This window comes from Ceratotherium simum, chromosome 12 (genome assembly GCF_057802395.1).
Source record: "Ceratotherium simum simum isolate JZ-2026a chromosome 12, ASM5780239v1, whole genome shotgun sequence".
NCBI classification, from domain to species: domain Eukaryota; kingdom Metazoa; phylum Chordata; class Mammalia; order Perissodactyla; family Rhinocerotidae; genus Ceratotherium; species Ceratotherium simum.
The window spans coordinates 68,964,523-68,987,113 of NC_141911.1; the positions used below are offsets into that span (position 1 = coordinate 68,964,523).

Here is a 22,591-nt window from a genome sequence, read left to right on the forward strand (position 1 = left end):
GAATACATGACCAATATGTCCTAAACAGATATGTGTAAGGTAGACATTTTGATGTAAAAATGAAGTTGCATGTTTAATCTGTCTTGGTATTTGTGCATAAAGTTTCTTAAAATCCCGACCCAAGAGTTAGGGCTCTGCTCTTCACCCCGTATTCATGTGTCACTTGCCTGGATTAGAAGCAGTACAAACAAAGCCACCAGAGTGTAAACTAATACTATTAACAAAGTGGTCTCAAGAAGTGGTAAAATAATAACAATAGTAAGACCATTTGATGTCATGGTAAGCATTATGCTCAGCACTCTGCATGCACTATTTCGTTTGAAAACCACCACGATCCTATGACAGCAGCAGTGTTATTCTCCCCATTTTATACATGAGGAAATTGAAGTTGAAAGAGATTAAGTAGTTTGAACAAGGTAACAAAGCTACTAAGTGACACACTGGGATTCAAATTCAGTTCTACTGACTTCAGAGACCATCTTCTTAACCACTGCATTATGTATCGTCATTAAATAATACTGACACCACCTCTTCTATCTGGAATCGATGTGTCTGCTTTCTGAGAATGCAGCTGAGCACAGTAAAGAAGAAATAAAAGGATGCAACATGCCAAAAGTCTAAGGGCTGAAACTTATGTACTTTACTCAGGAAATGTTCTTAAGCTCCCCTTCAGTATTCAGTTACTCTTACTTACAACGCTAACTTGCTTAGTTATCTGAACACCAAGGTTACAAAACAGAAGCAACGAGAAAGGTGGGAGGAGTTTCTATGGAAGGTATTTGATGGAGGCACAAGAGCAGACAGTTTTAAAAGTCCACAAGAAAAGTAATAAAAATCATAGGTCAAAATACTTGGACTCAGGGTATAAGGACATTTAACAGGCAATAAAGGATCTTTGATCATCACAAAATCATAGCACGCTATTATGGCTGATGTGGAACGAAGCTCTTATGTCATCAAGGAAGTGTAGAACTATGCTCAATATGTTTTACACGATGGTAGAGAAAGAGTGCTATCTTAAATTGATAAAACAAAAGAATATTTGGTGTTGAAAGCAGTAAGGCCTTGAGTATCCCCAGTAGTAGAAATAACCCCTTCATTTGTTTCGGCTTGCCATGATTTGAAGCTGTTTCACAACAAAGGATGCCTCATCTCAGAGCTACAGAAACCAAGGTGTGGTTTCTTTAAACTCCAAGGTGAGCAGTTGACTCACTGTCCAGACTGACTCCCTCAAGATTCTCAGTGAAAACAGTTTTACTATACTTTCATTATTTTGACAGATGAGTGGTATAAATGAGAAATAAGAACCTAAATAAGTCAGGCATTAATCTGGGATTTACAATTCTTAGTTTGGAATGCACCCTGAAGGCTTAATTGTTGAGTGGGGCACATCTTAATGTTTCTTCTGCCCCACCAGACACGGAAATTGAACCATGTCACAAGGGTCAAATATTCACTGTAGAGGGGGGGAAAAAAGGAAATGACCACTAGCTATGAAATTTTCCTGGTTAATAATTTATGTGCTTCCTAAAGTCTCTGCTTCAGATATGTGAGTGATTCACATAAGATTAAATGTCCATCCCATATTTTCCTATCGGGCTACGTTGCTGCTAGCAGATGGCGATGAGGACAGACACCCTTTCAAGTTCCAGACAGGAAAGGATGTGCTTCAGGCTTGTCTGGAGCTGAAGAGCTTGGGATGGAACAACACGGAGAAGGGCTTCTCACTTAAGGACTTGGAAAAGGAAGAAAGAAAAAGTAACATAAAACAAAACAGCAAAATCTTGCCTGTTGCAGTTGCTTAAATTGCTTGGATATTTTCCCTTCCTCAGCTTTTTGTCTGTTTTTTAAGGATTTATTGTTTAGTGCTTTTAACACATTTTGAATGATCACACAGTAATCATTGATTCACATGAAAACGATATCAGTCAGAAATTAAGGTGAATAGTTGGAACTGGAACACGTGGTTTCAAAAGCACGCAGTGTCCTAAGTCTTCATTAGGTGCCAGAGACAAGGGCAGATGCTCACCTCACGTGTGGTACATGACACCTAAGCAAAGGAATCACAAGCAGCCATCATGCACAGTGAGACCAAGTGAGTTAGGAAATACAAACATTCAGTCTGGAAAAAATGCAAATCAACATGTTGGCTGAAAATGCTCCATTTTAAAAATAAATTTGTAAAGGAGGATATTTTTGGTAGAGATGTGGAGCTGCAAGCAAAGATATCTCTTCAGGGTGACTTGTTGGCTGAAGAACACACAGCATGTTTTTTCTTTACTCAGACTGGGGAGCTGGTGTTAGAGCCAGTCAAGGACTCCACATGGTCCCACTGTACAAGGTATCAGGTTTACTGAAACGCCAGAAGGAAACAGGTTTTCTGGTTCAGAGATAATGCTGTTATAGGCTATTGTGGTCTTATGTCATCTCTTTGGTTACCACTGAAATCCTAAAAGAAAGAGGCACTAAAATACAAAAATATAATCTAAACCCTTAAGGCTTCAAAAATGCTCACTCTGGGAAGAAAAAAAAATATTCACACTTAGGAAAATATTACCCCCATACTTGGGAAAATTATGACTATTGTTTTTCTGAGGTCAGTTCACTCATTAGAAATAAAAGATGGGTCTTCTGATCCTCCAGGGTATCAACTGTCAATTAAAGCAAAATCGAGTACAGAAAAATCTGAATTATCTGGGGAAAAGGATCATACTGAATAGTGAACTAATAAAGTTATCCTTCCCCCCACCAAATCTTTACCAAAATTTCTAAGAAATATCCACTTGAAGAGATGTGCTTCAACTTCTTTTTACGCTGACTTCTACTATAACCAAAGTCCAAGGAGTTGAATATAAACAAAAGAAAAGATAAGGAAACGGACTAGTTAATGCATAAACTGAATAATCCAAAGCCTCAGGCAATCCACGGTTACTGGATTCGGTTGTGTAATCTGTAGTAACAATGTCTTGGCTGCAAGAATGATATTTCACTGGAATACCTTGTAAAATTTTCCTTTATAACATTAGAGAGATTTCAAATATATTTTTTAAAAAGAGTAACCATAAAAAGCTTGGCAAATCACTTTGGTTCAACTCTAACACCCCCTTAGACTATCATTTATTACTTAACCACATACATAATAAAATGTTTATGTTTTATGGTGATTTTATTTAAACGATTAGAAGAAATTGCTGTCCAAACTGAAAACAAATCAAGCAATTTGCTTACTGTCTCATATTTGAGAATGAGTAAAAATTCTGTGCAAACACACAAAGAGGGAATTGACATTTTCATTAGAAAAAAATTCTGTAGGAGAAAGAATAGTAATGACCAAGAAACAATTAAGTCTCTTGGGTAATGTTTTAAAAATTAAATGTTTTCATTCAAAGATTTTGAAATAGAAAACATAAGCCATGTAATTCTGAAGAAATCAGGTTCTAAGTTAGTATATTTTTCATTAATTTATCATAATTCATTCTGCAAAATTACCGGCACGGACCACACCACTGATAAGTTAAATGCCTACAATGTATCATGACACTAATTTTAATATTCTAACCATCTCACGAGATTGAGCTAAATGTTCTGTCCAGGTAAAAGAAATTACTTTATAACTGACCAAACCAGTATGATTGCCGGCTTTAACCCCAGATTTCTTCTGTGGCTGCAGGAAAAAAAAAAATCTATCTGTATCGATTATTGAAGCCAACACAGTTTACAAAGCACCCCCATTGGTTTCTAACGAGTTACCTAGCGATTCTCCCGGTTACTGTCGCTCGGAAATGTGCAGTGAGACTTGCCTGAAGGAAGACACCAGAGCACAACCCATATTTGCCTCCAGGATGCTGAGTAGGTGATTAGTCATAGAGATGGTAGAACCAAAATTCGTGTTTTTCCTCTACTTTTTGAAACAAAGTGTTATTGTCCATCGATACAGTTTGTTCTTCTTGACCTTCCTTTTAATTCCAGTTTTCACTGAGTCAGCTCCATCTGGTGTGGTGGACCTGGGGCCCTCTGCTGCTATAACGGGTTAGCTGACAGGGGAGAATAAGGCTTTTCAACCCCCACCGCTATGGGCTGTGCCCCACAGCAGGGGAGATGAAAGCTACACTCCAGTCCCTGGGGACTGGGGCCCTTACCGCTGGACGGTGGAACGCAGCAACCTTGTGGTGTGCCCATAGACCTCTGGGGCTCCTTCCTCCACGATGTCGGTTGCAATGACCCTACACAAAAGAAAAAAGACATTTAAGTATTCACATAATTCACAATGTTCAGCAAGTGAGACCCTAAAAGTAGTGGTCAGAGAGTAGACCTGAAATATGAGACCCAACCCATTTTCAAACCATTCTGGACCCAATTTTTAAGAAATTAAAATAGTCTTTTTGGTTGAGATGATTTAAAGGACTATGCTACCTGACACTGCTCTTTAGCTTTCTCTGTGTACTTTCTTTCTCCCCATCTGGACCATGAATGACTTGAGAACTGAGCTCAGGTTTTAAACACATTTGCATTCCTATCCCCTAGCATGGTGCTCTGCATCTAACCTGCACCAACCGATGCTGGCAGAGGGGGATGAATATGGTTCTATGGATCCACCACTAGTTCAGCCTGGGTTTTATTTTAATGGATTTTCCAGGAGCAGACAGGGAATTGGCTCAGAGCCAATCTTGGTCTTTTATCTCATCCTTCACTCTACCTGCCTGCCTCCCACCTCTATGCGCCTTTTCACCACCGTCATTTATGAGACAGCAGGACAGGACTGGGGATGTGAGCACTCATATTGGGAGACAGTCATATGAGTGGCCCACAGAGAATGGGGCAAACTGTTTGCAGTACAGGAGTAAAAAGAGAGAGACTCGCACATATTCCTGAGTCCCCAGCTAACTGAGTCCTTGTTCTTTTCTGAGTTTAACCCTACTCTTGTCAAATCATTGTGCTATTGATTATTTCGCAAAACTGTATTCTATGTACCTCTAAAGAGGATTACCTTTGTAACAAAGAATTATGTGCTTTTAGTGCCTCAAGAAAAAGTCGTTATGTAACTACAAAATATTCCGTTACTTTCTAATAACGCTACTGACAACAAAAGCCCAAGCAACCTTTGAAAATGCTGAATGTTTTCGTTATCCAGGTAACAATACTGGTAACATTATATGTATAAAACTATAATATTTGTTGTAGTTTAAATATTCAATTCTTAAGTGTACCTTAATATCCAGGGCCTTCTTCAAATTAGGAAATAAAGTTACATTGAATTTAGGTTACATGGCAACATATGTACGAGAGAGGAATTTAAAGTGAGTTTTTCAAACTATGTTCTCTCTATAAGGAAATCTGAGGAGGATAGTACAGCAATCAGCATATTTATGAAGGGCAAATATCAGAAGATATAAGCGGAGCTGAGGCTCCTCTCATCAGTCGCAGAGGTATGATGCCAGAGGGTATCTAACTCCACTTCTGCCTGAAGCAGATGGAGTTCCAGAAGAGCCCGAGAACCTGGGCTGACCCTATGGCCCCCTCCCAGTGGCTTGGCTGGACTTCACAGATGGCCAGGCCTCTGGCTGAGGGCTAGCCCCTGATTAGTATCTCAGTGCTCCCAAGTCCCTAGGAGAACCCCCAGGTCAACTCAAATTCACATAAACTCTTCCTACTAGAACATGGAACACATTTTCTTGGAGCCGGTTACAATTTCACTGGAACTACCTACAGTTACCAATATCGATCCCAAACCCCAAGAATGACCTCAAAACCCAACCTAATTCAAAATAAGGAGTCACTCTGTGTGTGCTTCCTCAAAGCGATCGAGCAGACGGCTATGTGACTAGAGTTTTGAGTGAACGTGGTAACCTCACATAAGACAGGAATCCAGTCCAAATATATTTCTCTAAAGCTCTATGGTGTTCCAACACAGCCAGCTGCTCACATAGCTTATACAATTTAACTACTGTTTTTGTGCTTAGATGAGACTGATCACACGCAGGAAAACATTCAGGATTCTGGTAAAGATAACCACTCACTGGGCTCCAGGGAGGAAAACCGGCCAACATCTGCTGTCTGGCTGTTCTTGGGGTCCATAGGTTGACTCCCATTCCTGAGGTTTTGGTGTTGTTCCTTTATAACCACAAACTGCAGAGAACAAAAGGAAGAGAGAAGACATTGTTACAACTTATAAACTATCACAACATACATTAAATAAAAGCCTACGGTTCCATCACATTCATCCCACCGAAGGCGAAAGCTGAAAGAAAGACCCTGTCAAATTTTCTCTCTCTGGCTCATGACAGATTCCATTTTCAATCAGAAACCTTATGTCACTCTCTGTTAAAGCAACTCAGCACTACCAATGCCCTTAATGAACTCTCTTCTAATTCTGGAATCCCACCTTTTGGGTCACGGATCCCTGGGGGCTACTTTTCACTCTAAGCAATCCAAGGATCCAGAAGTGTTCTAAGCATTGTCCACAGGCCAGACAAATAATATCTCATATATGTATGTGCTCCAACTTTTCAAATATGTGTGTGTGTTTAGTTAATAAAATTCATTTACTCATGCTACCAAGTTCTGAGTAATTTGGGCTCATTCATGAGTAATGATAACTAACAGTGCAACTAGTATTTTGCAGGGATTCATGAAATGCTTTTTTTTTTCTTTTCTGGGAAAGACTCACCCTGAGCCAATATCTGTTGCCAATCTTCCTCTCTCTCTTTTTTTTTTTCCTCCCCAAAGCCCCAGGATGTAGTTGTATGCTCTAATTGTAAGTCCTTCTAGTTCTTCTATGTGAGCCGCTGCCACAGCATGGCTACTGACAGATGGGTGGTGCGGTTCTGCACCCGGGAACCGGACTCAGCCAGCCAAAGCAGAGCATGCTGAACTTTAACCGCTAGGCCATCAGGGCTGGCTTGTGAAATGCTTTTTCATGGTTGAACAGCTTGGGCACCAGAATTCTAAAAGCAGGCCCAGAAAACAACATTTCTCTTTGGTCAACAAAACAATTGCTGTTGTCATTTTCTGTATTGTCCACAACAGATTGGGCACTTGCAATGCAGGCTGACCAGGGTTCACTGACTCACATTCACACTAGATAGGTTAAATATTAAAACTGATCCATGAGAAAAGGAAAGAAAAGAAGCGACCCCGTACCCCAGGATAAAGGACACAGTTTGGCGAAGTCCTTCCTTGCCAATCAGTAACCCAGCAGAGGGCCTGCCCCAGGGTCTTGGCTGATTGTGCTCCACGGGTTCAGAAACGGGCCTTCCACAGGAAGGAGCCCATAACTCAGACACACCACGAGGAAAAGGGAACAGAGAAAAACTCTCCTTGCTCATGTTTCTCTTGAGAAAAGTGCAGGAAGGAATAGCGAGTGGAGTCAACTAGGGAGAGAAACGTTGGTAATGGAAGGGTGAATCCTATGAACTTGTGTTTTCATTCTCGTATTTTCTACAACACCTCATGCTTTGCTGCTGCCTCCTCATTAATGGTCTTCCTGCAGCAACATATTGCAAAATCAATACGTGACCCACTGTTTAGGCGCACGTACCCATTACTTCTGGCTCAAGTCAAAATCCAGCCCTCTGCACTGCAAATTTTCCAGCTACACGCCTCTCTGCCAGAAGAACACAGGTCCCAGAATTCTGGGCTGAGATGAGGAAGGCGGCTGATGGAACAGACCTGCTTCTGCCGCTCCTCCTCGTGGTCTGTGTGCTCCGCTCCCTCCCACACCCACTGCTGTCTGCGGCAGCAGACAGCGGTCAGGCCAGTTACGACGGTCAGGGGGCCGAGCTGAGCAGCCGCAGGCCTCCCTCCACAGCTTGGAGCCGACAAGCTGCTCATGACTGTGGCAATTGTTTTTGATTTTTTCAAAAAACTAGATACACACAGATTGTGTTTCTCTTTCTCTCCCATGATTTAAATAAGATGAATTAAACTTGCTACCCAAGACCTGAATGAAATACCGTAGAGACTGACAAGTGCAATCTGGGTAATTTGGAAGTCCACAAAGTCATGGGGCCTCAAAGCACTGAGGACATTCTATAGCAGAGTCCACCCAGAATCACACACTTAATCTCTAGAGACAGAAGGGATCCCAGAGCTCATCTGATCCAAACTCCTTGGTGTCCTGAAGAGGAAACAGGGGTTAAGTGACTTGCTGAAGATTAGACAGCCAATCGGTGGGAGGGTAAGGCCAGAATTCACATTTCTTATTTTATTTCCCTATCAAGTTCAACCAAAAAATAAGGACACACTGAATGCCTATAACAGGCAGGGACAGACGATCACCTGGTAGTCGAAAGCGTAGCCACAGGAAAGCTATTCTTTGGGAATGCACGTGAGGTGGAGGCTGGGGAGGGGGAGAAACAATGTGGGAAAGACCCCGAATGTTGCCGTTGCTCCTCCATAGCCTCTCCCTGATAGCCTTTGCGCTATTTTCCCACGAGTTTCAATCCCCCGTGGATCAGCCACACAGTCCAGCCTCTGCCACAACACACACCACAAATAACACCAAGAGCACACACTGAACCCATCAAGTCATCTCTGACAGGGTTCCGGAAACGGAAACTCCAAGTTTCAAGACAGCTTGGCCTGTTCCAAGCTTGTCCTCTGGTGTTCTAAGACCAACTACTGAAGCAGGTGATCTATGAAGCATTTTGAACTTCCCAATCACTACGCTTTTTGGAAAATACATCGGGTTGCGAGATAAAACACAGGACACCCGGTTAAATTTGAATTTAAATTTGAACTTTCAGTATTAGCGTGAATTTAACTAGCTGTATTTTTATTTGCTAAATCTGGCAACTATTTTGCTCCTGACATTTAGGAACTTAAAATGTGTGTGAGAAAAGAAATGTTAAGAAAATTTGGAGCATAGTCTTGGGTTTTTAAGACATCTCTCTGAAAGGGATCACCTAAAAATTGGGAAAGACTTTTCCCATATACACAAAACTCTAAGTTACAGGAAGAAACTACAGGCCAGATAAAAAGATTCCATAAATTTCTTGTGCCATTAAATTATGGTACTATTTTAGCCCATCTGATTATTTTAGGACATGGCTGCCCCATCCCCACCGCCCCTAGGTGGGTTGTTGTGGTGTTGGCTAACATTAACACCAGCTGGAAGCTATAACAGATTCCAGTCTCCCTGAACTCAGGGAAGAATGAGTTCAGGGATTAATATAAAACCAATTTCTTGCTTCCTGTACTTTGGTCGCATTACCCAAGGTTGGGGGCAAGAGGACGTCCCAGCCTCGCTGTCTACAGGCCTGCTGCCGTTCTCATCTCTGCTCGACTCTTCATAGGGGTTCTTTGGATTTTTTGACAGCAGCTTCTGAGTCCTGCAATAAAGCCAAAATGTGAGACAATCTTGAAACAGTAGCCCACTCAGTGATGACCAGGGACAACTACTTCTGCTACTGAAATTTAGGAACTTAAAATGCACGGGAGAGAAGAAATATTAAGAAAACGAGGAGCGTAACTTTGGGTTTTTAAGGCATTCTTTTCTGCAGAACTTTCGACATGATATTTCAGTCTTCCCAAGGTTCTGTGAGATTCATTCATGGACAAATCTAATGAGTACTAACTATATCGCAGGCAGTCCTAGTACTGGGATATAGCACGGAAAACAACAAAATCTCTACCTTAATGGCCTTACAGTTTTGTGGGCAGGAGTGTCTATGAAAAGAGTATCACAGCAATTGTGGGATGCACACTACATTAGCTCCATTTTACAAGTGAAGCCAGTGGGGCTGGGAGATAGCAGCGACTCACCCAAGGCACACAGTGACCAAGGGCAGCCCAGGAGCTGGGTCGTAATGACGCAAGGCCTAGGCTCCTTCCACTGGCCCGCTGCGATCTCCTGCTCAAAGGCATTAGAGGCGAGAACACAAGGAGTGGAAGACTCCAGGGAACACTGTCCCATAGTTGCCAAGCCAGCCAAACAGACTAGGTCTCCTGCCTCCAAATCCAGTTTTATAAATACTTATTTCTTCGACAAACATTAAGCACTCAGTTTGTGCAAGGCATGGTGTCATGCACTGGGGAGAGGGGGGGAAAAGGAGGGAGATCTAGCATTAAGTGGGATCCCTGTCCTCAAAGCAGTAGTCTCCCAGGAGCTGAGAACTCTATGTAATGTGTGGTACAAGGAAATGGTGTGGGTCATTAGTATTTCTAATCAAAGGTGTCGGGGAAAAACTGAAGCAAGTAGCTAATATAAACAGCTGCAAAGTTGCAAAGTTATAGTTTGTGACAGAATACTTCCTGTTGATTTCTTACAAGGGGTTCCTTCCAAGAAATTAAGATTTATGAAGTAATAATATTACAATACTTAAAAAATTATTTAGTTCCCAAATGTTAATCTTTTGAGAGATAACCAAGCGTCAAACACTCAATCTACACAAAACAGGCCCGGCTGCTACAAGAGAGAAATAACTGATTCTAACTCTTTAAAGAAAAGCACTTAACATGCCCAGCTTAAAACTCAAAGCTAGAGCTGTGTGTACTGGTATACTTCAGCGACATGGCAGTATTCAGACTAGCATTTGTAATGTGATCTCACCAGAATCAATATGACTACGGCAAATGCAGGCAGCACGCAGCTGAAAGTCTGCGGTGGGGTAAGCAGTTCCACCGACCAGAACTGTGAAGAAAATAACTGTAGATTCGTTCAGAAAGAGCTTTACAACTCTGGATGCATTTCAGTAAGGAAAAAAAGAAAAAGTTCTGATGAGTGTTCTTTTTGAAGAAATAGTCCTTACCACTTTTGATTTTAGGTATTTGGGGAGTCAGAGGCTTATTTGTGTATAAAGTCTAGAGTCATTTTCCAGCTGAGCCAGTCTTTGAATTCTAAGTCTAAAAGGCCAGCAATCTGCCATTAACTCAGAGCTCAATTCAGAGATCTGAAGAACGCCAATAGAACATAAAACATACTATGTCATAGCCCATAGAATAAGAAAAAATACTTAAAAATTATGGCACACATGAACTTAAATTTCTTGCTTCCATTTTTCTACACTATTTGCCAGGCATCTACATTTCCCTTGGCATTCTGTCCAAAGGGATCAACTGATGATTATTCAATATTCTTTCCACAAACAAACAAGATGTTAATTGAATACCAGGCTAAAAAGTACAATGGTTACTGATGAACCACTGAATTAAAATTTCAAGTTTGTGCCTGAGAATCCTGTGTCTCAAGATAGAAAAGGGTTTGGAACATGTGACTCTTTGGGGGAAGATTACAGTTCACAGAAAATCATAATAACAGCATTTATTAAGCCCTATATGCCAGACCTACACTAAACTCCTTATTTAGATTAACTCAAATAATGTCACAATAACTCTTAAGACAAGTACTATTCTTGTCCCCATTTTATAGCAAAGGAGATTAATGAATACAAGGTTAGATAACACGCTTGTTATTTCAACACGCACTGGGATTTGAACCCGTGCACTCTAATTCCAGAGCCCGTGCTCCTCAGCCCTATACTAGGATACAGCAGGGTCTCAGAGGGGCTCATCTTGGATGATGTGCTGAATTCTCCAAAACGCAAGACAGTTGCCACCTGAGCGGTTGTGTAGTACCAGTAAATGTGGTGGGATTTTCATCTGCAGATGGCGGTAGGTATTCTGCACATTCCCAGAGAACTGGGACCTGTTAATTAAGTGGGTCTTAGGTTCTTTGGCCATAAAATGATGAGATTGAATGAGATAATTCAATCAAGTCTCTTTCAGCCCAAAAGTGCTGTGACTCACTGATTTTTGTACAGCACAAACTGTAACAGTGTGTAAAATGCTTTCAATATTGATGACAGTGGAGGAGGCTCTCCTACTTTCTAAGAAAATGGAAAATGAGTAAACAATGTGATGCCTCTTCCTTCACCCTAATGTAGTGGAGTTTTTAAATTAAACATATAAACATTATTGTTCCACAGTTTTTAACTTTTAACTTGAAATTATTGAAAACACAAAATCCAAGGACCAGAAACTTCCAAGTTAGGAAAGATACTGATTTTCGTCAACAAAAGTTAATACTTTGTGGGAAATCAACTCAGTGGAAGGCAGCCATGGAAAATGGCGGTTATGCAGGCTATTGGGGGAGAAGCATCTGATGCTGAGAGAAAAAAGTGGAATACAAAAATGCGCCACCTTAAATAACAACCCCATCAACCACGCAGGCATGTGGACAAAGACCGGAATGGCCCAAGCTAAAGGAAAACCACTGATGTCTCAGAGCCGTGAAATCCTGGGCCATTTTCTGTTTCCTCTACTGTGATCCACTTGTAAATGTAGTAAGTGTGCAGAAGACACGGGAGGCAGGGGCTCCCCTGGGAGGGGCTGGAAAGAGGTGGAAAGTGCCAACGGGAAGCCAGGGTCACCTGTGGTAATGAGCCCCCCACAGGCCCAGCAGCAGCAGCAGGACAAGCAGTACCACGCAGATGGCCGCCACGGTGACGTCCCGGGGCCGCCTGTGGCTGGCGTGGCGCAGTTCCCACCACCTCAAGTCTCGATGCTGACAGCGCTCCCCGACGTAGCCAACCACACAGCTGTGACAACACACAAACAGAGGTCACAGTGAGCCCTGGCCAAAAATGCTTCTATTTGTCAGACTCAATATCCAGCCGTCTCTCCACCTCTACACATCCAGACTCAGCTCTTTTGGAAGCATATGGAAAATCCATCAGGGGCAGTTAAAAGCACTCTGATTTACAAGTTAAAGCAGCCTGGACTTCCCCCTTTGGTCTATTTGCCCTGGGAGCGACGGGGCATTATTTGCATACCGCCTCTATAAGAGGCAGAACATTGATTAAAGATCAATTTCTGTTAGGCTGAAATCCCGCAGAGCCACCTTTAAGACCAACACAAAGCAGCTCTGCCCTAAGAGCCAAGAGTCTTCAAACAAATGTTTGGCCAGATTGCAACGAGTGTAGGTCAAAGGAAGGAAGAACTGGAAGGCAGAGTCCCTCGCTGGAGACCAAGCCATAAAAGAATGTGCGTTGTCTCTGAACAGGAAGCACAGCCCGGTCTGCGGAGGAAAGATTTTTCCCTTTTTTTTTAAATCACCATGGGCCCAAGAGAAAAGGTCTCGGTGGTGACACACAAGCATTTGCTTACTTTCTTCAAGGGGGATAAACTAAACAGAGAAAAAGGAGGAATTCACCGACAGACATCCTGCTGTTTCTTTAGTGAAACTATTACCAGAATTACCAGCGACCAACACACGTTGTGAATCTTCAGATGAAAGTAAATGAGACAAGGCTGCCATCTACTGGGAATGCACACTTCCAGAAACTCTCGGGAGCTTGGGTAGAACAATAGTATTCTGTTATTCTTGGCGAGAGCATCAACTTCTGAAAAATATCCTATGAGACATTTTCTAATGCTCACTTGTTAGGGATTTCTTCCCTTTGGCCTTGGATCAACTATCTATATATCCACACCCCCACCTTATTCCAGAAGGACTTGAAGGAATGAATACACAGAGAACTGGTATCAGTACCCACTGGGGAAGAGGCAGCATGGAAGAGGCATTAGACGAAGCCCCAGAAGATCTAGATTCTAGTCCTAGTTCTCCCTTGAGGGGGTCACAGGAGCTCTGGCGAGACACTTTCAGAGAAAGGAGGGAAAGGAACGAGCACTGGTTAACCGCCTTATGTGTCTGATGCTGCACTAGGCACTTTGACTCATTTTATTTTCAATGGCATATTTCCATTTTACAGATGAGGAAAGTGAGGCTCAAATGGGTTAAGTAATGTGTACCAGGTCACACAGCTAGTGAATAGCAGGTTTGATTCAAATGGTTCTCTGATTTCAGAGCCTGTGTTCTCTCTACTACCCTGGGCTACTTCCAAAAGGGGTTTCAAGCTCTATACACTTCTCAAAAGCTATTCCTCTAGAACTGACCATGCAAGAGATGGCAGGATCTGAGTGTAGGAAACACAAAGGATGACCAAGTAATTCTAGGCTTTCCTGGATACTGTTTTATTTCTAGCTATTGCTGGTTACAGACATTTGCTATCAACGCCTAGCAGCCACTTTTGAACTGTTGGATGTTAATGGGCCACACCTCCCATCCTCTCAGAGATTTGAAGGTCTCAAGGAATATACCCAGCACGGGGCAAGAGTCCTGGGGAGCCAAGGCAGTCTGAATATCAGAGCCTCTCTGAGCTTTAGAGGCCCAGAGCAGTCAGCCAGCACTTCACAGGGCGGGCCACACACCACTAGTTCTTTGGGTTATTAATTAGTTCTTCTGTTAAACCAAACAAAAGATTTCCTGGCTAAATACATTTCAGTTTCCATGGTCAAATAATTTCAAGAAATTCTGAACTAAATAAAGGTCAACAAGACTTTCTCCCGTGCTGTGGTGTGCCATGAAGCAAGAACTGAAGGCTAGAGGACGCAGCACTTCTCACACTGATTATACCACACAACCTTTCTTCAGAAACATTTCACAGCGCCTGTGTTGGGGATCTTGGCTGAAGCAGACCTGCTGGAGAGGTGTGGGTTGGTTCAGAGGCAGACCAGATGGATGAGGACCTCTTCTGAGCTCAGGAGGTTGGGGTTTTCTGACCAGGGAACCTCCGAGGAAGACCTTGGGCAAGGACACTCAGTTCTCACACATCCTCTGCATCCTGGGGCAGCCAGGCATTTTCTGTATCTGAGGGCACCTTCCACTGCATCCAAGCCAGAAAGGAAGAGGGTACTTTGTTATAAAGTACCCGCCCACAGCATTAAGAACACTCTGTGTGCAATGATGCCCACGAAATGTTTCTAATAAAAGTCGGACTGGTGAGCACTCTGTCGAGATGTGTTATTATGGAATTTAAAAAATACAAGGCAAAGTCATGGGGCCAGGAGGAGGGAAAGGTTGAATGTTTGATTAAACCACATTTTTATTAAACGTAGGATTCAAAATCAAAGTTATGATCCAGATGAATGGGAACTCTGGTGATATTTCAAATATTGCTTTTGATTAAAAACACTTAAATTGGAGTGTTATCTCCAGCTTAATTGTGATTTTGTAGCAACTCATGTTTAAAACATTATCAGGGGAACACGATACTTTCATCAGGATTTAATGACAGAAAGAAAAGCAGTGTTCTAAAGAGTTCATAAATCATTTAATGAATTGACGCTATCAGGTCCAAATGAAAACAATGTCCTGAATGCAATATGTAACCCTGCAGTACCCTTCGTATTATTATAGTGTCTTTTATAATCCAAAGTTCAAGTATCAGAGAGAAAAACAAACCATGACCTAATAAACTGGGACATTTGTTTTCATAATCTCATTATTTGGGATAATAAGAAACCATGAACAGGTAAAAACAATTTGATTCTTATTATCAAAATCAAAGATGACTATTTTAAGTGCCAGATTTATCTTAGGTTAGAAAATTACAGCATGCTCATATGAAATGAAAGCAGATTTCCACGAGAACTGAGTCAGTTTTGCTAATATTCACGAGTATTTTCATTATCTTGTCAGGCCAATATGATCTATAATGCAAGGCCACACACTTCGTCATAGAATATAATTTATTCGGAGACCTATTTATTTTTCGGTATCTATCAATTCCCTCATATTGCCTTCAAAATATGAAAGAATTAAAAGTGAAATTTGACACAAGGCAAGATATGGTGAGTGTGGTTTTATGAAGGTTCAGGGGGAGGTTGTCCTGTGAGCAGGGCAGGAGCGCCTCACAGTTCTGGGGCTTCCTCGACCCTACTTCCTAGGTTGATACTTTGCCCTGTGAAACCATCGTGGGGACAAAAAGGGACAAAGGCAGCAGTGGCTGCAACTAGCAGTTGTTACTAAACAGCAAAAACATAAACGTCAACTATTAGGAAGTGAAGAAAAATTATATATATATTTTTTTACTTTTGAGAATTGAAGGCAAGAAGTCCAGTGTGAATACATATAACACTTTTATAAATTCAGAAACACGTCGTGGATGTCTCCATATATTTGGCAGAAAATAAATCAAAGTTTTAGGGATTCTCTCACAAATCTAAGTTTTTCGACCAGAATGAGAAGTTTAATCCCCAGACTGTACCAGTAGTAACATCAAGTTATTTAAGTAAAAGGGAAAATCACCAATTCCTTAAATTTATATTTAGCACTGGCAGTTAGGGGGCTGGTGTGATGTGCAGGGAAGGCACAATATACACACACACACTTTACATACATATATTTATATATTTCTCCCTAAGGAAAAACCTAACTATATAAAAACCTCTGCAATATAAACTTGACAAATCAGCTGAAAGTTATGGCCCGCAGCATTGGATCTCTGCACCGTCGGAAGACAGCTGACTTACTTGCACGCGTAGCTGCTGACCGCCTCAAGATACATACACACGCCCCCGTGCAGGCAGTACCCATCGTGGGACGGGGGGCATTCCGCGTAACTGTTTCTCACAGAGTAGCGGCCATCTTCCCTGGGAGGAGAGGGAGGAGTTGAGTCTGGAAGAATCAAAGACATTCCTTTCACTGTCTGGAGTGACAGGTCTTTCAGGTGTCAACATCAGGAACTGGCCTCTGTGAGCGATTTGTGATACAATGTCTTTTATTGACAGGAGGACTAGCAAAGCAATGCCAGTCTCCCTTTCCTAACCAGGCTTGAGCTCGTTCCCCATGACACCCCCCATTCTTTCTTTAGGGTCAGCATTATTTACATAAAGCATACTGGAGGCAAGTCAAAGAATGCTCAGTCCTAGGACACGGTATGAACCCCAAGTCATTGATCTCATTGTAAAAGCTCATCTTCACCCACAAACACACACTAACTGTGTGAGGTGACAGCTAGTTTAAAGAGGGCCTCACTGAACAACAGTATCTGTTATGGCTTATAAACCCCCCACCAACACAGCCCATTACCCCAGTACCCCAGGAGTCTCCAAAACTTCTCTCATGCAACACTTTCTTCTGAAAACCATTTAACTTTTCGGGGGAACCCTCAAGGACAAGACTAGCTACTTTGACATAAAGGAAATGCCACCATAACAGAGGGAAAGCCAAAGGCTAAGTCCCCTTTATTGAAGGGTTCACTGCTCTTTCAAAGGAAAACATCAGGGCGTGTAGCTGACTATATAAACATGAGCAGTCTTCCGATACCTGTAAGATGAGCAAATTATTTGAGAAAATAATGTGCTAGAAAAACAAAGACCTGAGCAAGTGCACAACTTTCCTGTCTTAGGACGTTTCTGCTTGCAGAGCTGAGACAGGTAAACAGCTGGCAGTGACGGGAAGGAGCCCCCAGTCCTGGTTTCCAGGGTCTATAAAGCCAGCTCCCCTCGTGGGGTGCTGACGTGAGAAGAAGGGGGTTATAGGAAGGGGGTTCAAGAAGCAGGAGCCCATTATTAACATTTAAAAAGAGAGAAAAAAGAGCTGGAGTTCTAATTCAGATCAAGAAATACTGACTTTTTAAAGTAATATTTTAAAATCCTTGAAAGTGACTCAAAATGCTGAGTCCAGACATCCCCCCCGCCGACCTGTCTAGCCCTGCAAGAGTTTTTCCAGCAGCCCCAGAAATCAACATTGCAAATCAAGTTACTGGTTGCATAGTTAAAGAGAACCACCTGTATTCCCACCTTTATTGAATTGTGAGTAATAAAAAAGGATTTATTCCAGATGCTATTAAATTAAGAAAACTTGGACCATTTCACATTCTCAAGCCCAGCATCAACCTAATAGGGAAAGTAAATTCACCAGCCTGATTGAACCGAATGATTTCTAGAATCTCTAATGCAAATACACCAGGGTACAGAATTTTCCGGAATCAAGTCCCTCCCCTTGGCACTAGACCTCCCACCAACCTACCAGGGCAAATCGGTCCAGGTCCAGACAGGCCGCCAGCACACAGGCAGGTGTAGTTGCCCTCTGTATTTGTACAGGTGGAATTTTCCCCACAGGTGTGCACGCCCAGTTGGCACTCATCAATATCTGCAAGAAAAAAGGGAGTAGGGAGAGAAAAGTGAGGTGCAGAGGAGGAAAGAGGGTCACACAATTGGAGAATCCACCATTCTGGAAGGGGAGCACCTTCAGCTTCTGTCATGCTGCATGTTCTCAGAGCTCTATGCATTTTAGATTCAAAATTTCTCCCATCAGTGTTGGAGAGAGCGATGAAAGCAGTCCCTCGGCTGCAGGCCCATTCAGGTAAACTCCTGGCATGAGGCTGGAGGTTTTCCTACTGCTTGGAAGGACAATAAATTCCCAGCACAAGTAGCTCAGGGGGAGAGTTGGAGATTGGTAAACTGTCTCTAGACAAACATCTAGAAGTTCAGATCATATCGAATAAAACATTTTTTCCTTTTTGTCTGTAAGCATAAACTAAGTCATCACTTTCTCTCCCAACTACTCACCTTCTTCTTTCTCAGTTACCAGCATCCTAACATTTGGGTCCTTCCTCTCTGCAATTTTACATCACTGTAAGAAGAGCAGCATCCCATCTGTCCTCCACTCCTCTCCCCAACACCACTGCAGATTAATCCTCCTGAACCACATCTCCCGTCACTGCACCGCTTGACTCAAATACTGCCAGTGGCTCTCTGTTGCCTAGAGCGGTGCTGCCCAATATGGTAGCCATCGCCTCTGTGAGTACTGAGCACCTGGACTGCAGCTAGCCCACACTGAGACGTGCTGTAAGTGTAAGACACACACCAGAGTTTGAAGACTTAGTTCCAAAATAACAAAGCATGTAAAATATCCCAATAATTTTATACTGGTTATATATTAAAATGTTGATATTTTGGATATATTGGACTAAATAAAACATTATTAAAATTAATTTCACCTGTTTCTTTTTACTTGGTATAATGTGGCTACTAGAAAATTTAAAATTACATAAGTGACTGACATTATATTTCTCTTGAACACACAGGTCTAGAGAAGTAAAACCCCAATAACTGACTCTCAGATTCTAGTTACTCACAAATGTAACCCAACCTACCTGTCATGGACTGAAATGTATCCCCCTTCCCCCCAAATTCATATGTTGAAGCCCTGCCCCTCAGGGTGACTATATTTGGAGATAGGGCCCACAAGGAAGTAATTAAGGTTAAATGACATCTTAAGAGTGGTGCCCTGATCCAATAGGATTGGTGTCCTCATAAAAGGAAGAGACACCAGAAATCTCTTTCTTTCTCTCTTTCTCTATGAGCCACAGAAGAAAGGCCATGTGAGTACACAGCAAGAGAGTGGCCATCTGGAAGTCAGGAAGAGTCCTCGCCAGGAACCCAATCAGCTAGCTCCTTGATATGGGACTTCTAGCCTCCAGAACTGTGAGAAAATAAATTTCTTTTGTTCAGGCCACCCAGGCTATACAGAGTTTTGTTATGGCAGCCCGAGCAGACTAAGACAGCACCTTAACAGCCTCAGTTTCTGCTTTCCCTCGTATACAACCTTCACTTAGTGCTCAATTAGGCTGTACTCTACCCCCGAATAAGACCTGTGACATGTTCATGGCTGGAATGCTCCCACCCGTTCACATTTCTGCCTAAGAAAAACTTACTCATGCCCCAAGTTCCATCCAAAATGACACTTCCTCCATGAAGTCTTTCCCAATTTTCTTCCAGTTCTGAACGTCCATTGTAGTTTTTACTTCTCTTATGATGCATGCCTTTTTTCAACCCTTGTCATAGCTGTACTTCTTTTAGATCATATTCTCCTTGCAAGCAAGGACTGCCTTCATCATCTTGGTGTTCCTCACAGTTCCTAGGACTGTGCATTTGCACTAATAGGGGCCAGTTAAATCTTTGTCACATTAAGTTGCTATCCTGAATGGCTTAAATTGAGTCTTTTTTTTTACTGACTTCCTGTTATAATCTCTATGAACTATCACTTTGAGAGTGTGAGAGAGCTTTTCCAAGAAGCAAAAACAAAGATACACTCTTGGCCAAGAAACGCAACTACTCTTAAGAGTAACAACATTTTTATTGTGTTGTTATTAACATGCCAGGCATGGTTCAAAACACTATATCTACATATGTAGGTGAAGAGGGAGGAAAGGAGAAAAGGAGGGGAGGGAGGAAGGAGAGAGGGAAGGGGAGAGGGAGGGGGAGAGGGAGGAGGAGAGGGAGAGAGAGAGACCAGGAACGAGCCCACTGCTTCCATGGGGCCTGAGAACTCCATGCCACAGGCAGGCTGGGCCATGACACCCCGTTGCATGTTTGCTACTGGAAGGAGGGTTAGTAACACAGTGAGAATCCAGAGTCTAATGAGTTTAAACATCCAAGAAAGTAAACCTTCCTTTCTCTTCAAAGTAAATTAAATATAAAGCCTGTTTATTTAAATTATCTATGAGCCTGCTTAATTAGAGCAGTGACATTTTCCTGATTGAGAGCCAAATACGTGCTTAAAGAGAATTTACAGATGTCTGTGGACTCCACAAAACTCATCTGATAAAGGTCTCATTTAAACCAACCAGATCCCGAAAATTGGTAGTTATGACTGATAGTTCATCTTGACTCAACCTGCGGGAGAAAAGCAGTACCATTTTAGTTTCTTATCATGGCATCTGCCTCTCACCGTGAAAAGATTGTTATGTTTTCAGAAGGAAAAGAAAACACTGAAAGAGACATTTTAAAGCCCTGTAAAACTTCGGGTAACCACTTCACTGGGCAACGACGCTGCAGGCAGGTCTTCACTCGTACGGCGATGCTGTGCTTCTGACAGCTGGAGGCGTACAAGACATCCACTAGGTGAACTCCCCACCCAACACGCCACACCCAGACCTCGGCAGAGTGTGGCGGTTATGAAAGAGGTCTTAATCACTCTTTACTGGTATTGAAACGTCAGTGGCTTGACTCTCCCATCTAGAACTTATCAAGAGCCACCGGATGAGCCCTTCACAGAACCACACCTTCTTTCCTTGACGCACACAGCAGTGATTTCCCACAAACCCACATCAGCTCTGCAGGTCACCACAGTTCAATTGCCAAATTCGGTGACAAAGGAGATGCTGTCCAATTGCCCCCATGGGGGCCCAAGGTATGCAGTATTCATGAGGCATGGTGTCACTCAAACCCCAGAGAGAGAATCAGAAATGCAGAGGGGTGAACAACCTCTGCAGGGTCTTGTAGCTGACTAGCGCAGTAAGAGCACAAGGGCACGAACTTGACTGTTTACCAAGAACTGAAATATGTCAGTTTGAACAGGCCACACAACTCCTTTCTTAGTCTTAACATGTGTGGCACCCAATTATATCTTGTCTTTCCTCTGCCCACCAGACCCACAGTGTTTCATGATTCTCCGAGGCCGCCTCCACCCTCCTCCCTCAGCACAGGTGCCCTCTTACCAAGACAGTGAACCCCGTCTCCTCGGTAGCCTTCTGAGCACCGGCAAACATAGCCACCTTCAGTGTTGATGCACTGAGAGGAGGTGGGAGGGCAAACCGTGATCCCCATCTCACATTCATCTACATCTGTGGGCAAAATGATGCTAGTGAAATACATAGGCAGGCCTGGTATCAATGAGCATAGCAGGAAAGAATAAGTACAACCTTACGTACGATCATTCAGCCGTTTACAGGTACTGTTTGCAAATGTAATGCAAACCCTGCATGTCGGACACGGAGTTCACTTCTGAATCAATGTTTACAGATTTCTCACGTGTCCGATTAGCTAAGTATGTGGAAATATATCACATCACGCCAGAGTTTCAGAGCATAAGAACTCAGATTTTTACAGTAATTGCTAACTTAAGATTTTGAGGCTATCAGCATAAAATAGAAAACTATCCAGCATACCTATTTATTAAACTAAAACTTATCACCTAAGCTTTTGGGGAGAAAAGTTGTGCTTTTACTGGAATTGATGAATTTGTAAATTTGACTTGAACTCAAATTCATGATCCCGAAGCTAATTGTAAATTCTTCTCCTTAATGTCAACTGCATATATTATGTAATTTTAACATAAACTCAATGTACTATAACAATATAGTATATGTTTAATATTTTCTATATATGCCATCCATTATGTTTAGCTAATATTGAGTAAAGTATTCAATCCTGCTGATTACATAAATCCTTTTTTATGTAATCAGGATTTTTGAACCAGGATGAGCTGAGAGAATGTTTCTGGTTCATGATTTTCTAGATATTACGTGTATTTGGTCTTTGCTCTTACCAGAACATAGTTTTCCATCCCCGGCAAATCCTTTGAAACACTGACATGTGGCATCCTCTCCCTCTGAAACACACCGAGCATGTGGATCGCATCCCACAGGACCACAGTTATCGTCACCTGCAAACACCAGGAACCCCATCAGATCATTTCCAGATCTCAGAGGAGAAAATGGGCATTAATTTCCTGGGGTCTACAGACATGCTAGCACTCTCTTTCTCAAGTTATGGGACAGGTTAACCTCCAAATAGAAACATTTTGTTGACCTGAAATCTATATCTGTATTAAAGGATCTACAAGCCACATGTTTCCGTTTACATGCTCTCAATAAATCTTTAGTCTTAAAGAACTATTTGGTGTTCAAAGGGCCCTATGTGAACTTATTTATAATTTTTTAAAAGCACTTGCAAATTTGAACTATAAAATTGCTAGGAGTAAATGGGCTCAAATTTCAAAACGTTTATTGCTTATTTGAGA

General features: G+C 42.2%; 1 protein-coding gene across 1 annotated transcript in view; it reads right to left on the reverse strand.

The window, feature by feature from the left end:
* Positions 1-3,972: 3,972 nt before the first annotated feature.
* Positions 3,973-22,591, reverse strand: part of EGF (epidermal growth factor) — a 78,633-nt gene continuing 60,014 nt past the window's right edge. The window contains 8 exon segments of the mRNA XM_004426580.3: positions 3,973-4,223; positions 6,018-6,126; positions 9,212-9,329; positions 12,369-12,536; positions 16,312-16,456; positions 17,813-17,935; positions 21,288-21,413; positions 22,118-22,234. Coding sequence (XP_004426637.1) covers positions 3,973-4,223; positions 6,018-6,126; positions 9,212-9,329; positions 12,369-12,536; positions 16,312-16,456; positions 17,813-17,935; positions 21,288-21,413; positions 22,118-22,234 — 1,157 coding nt within the window.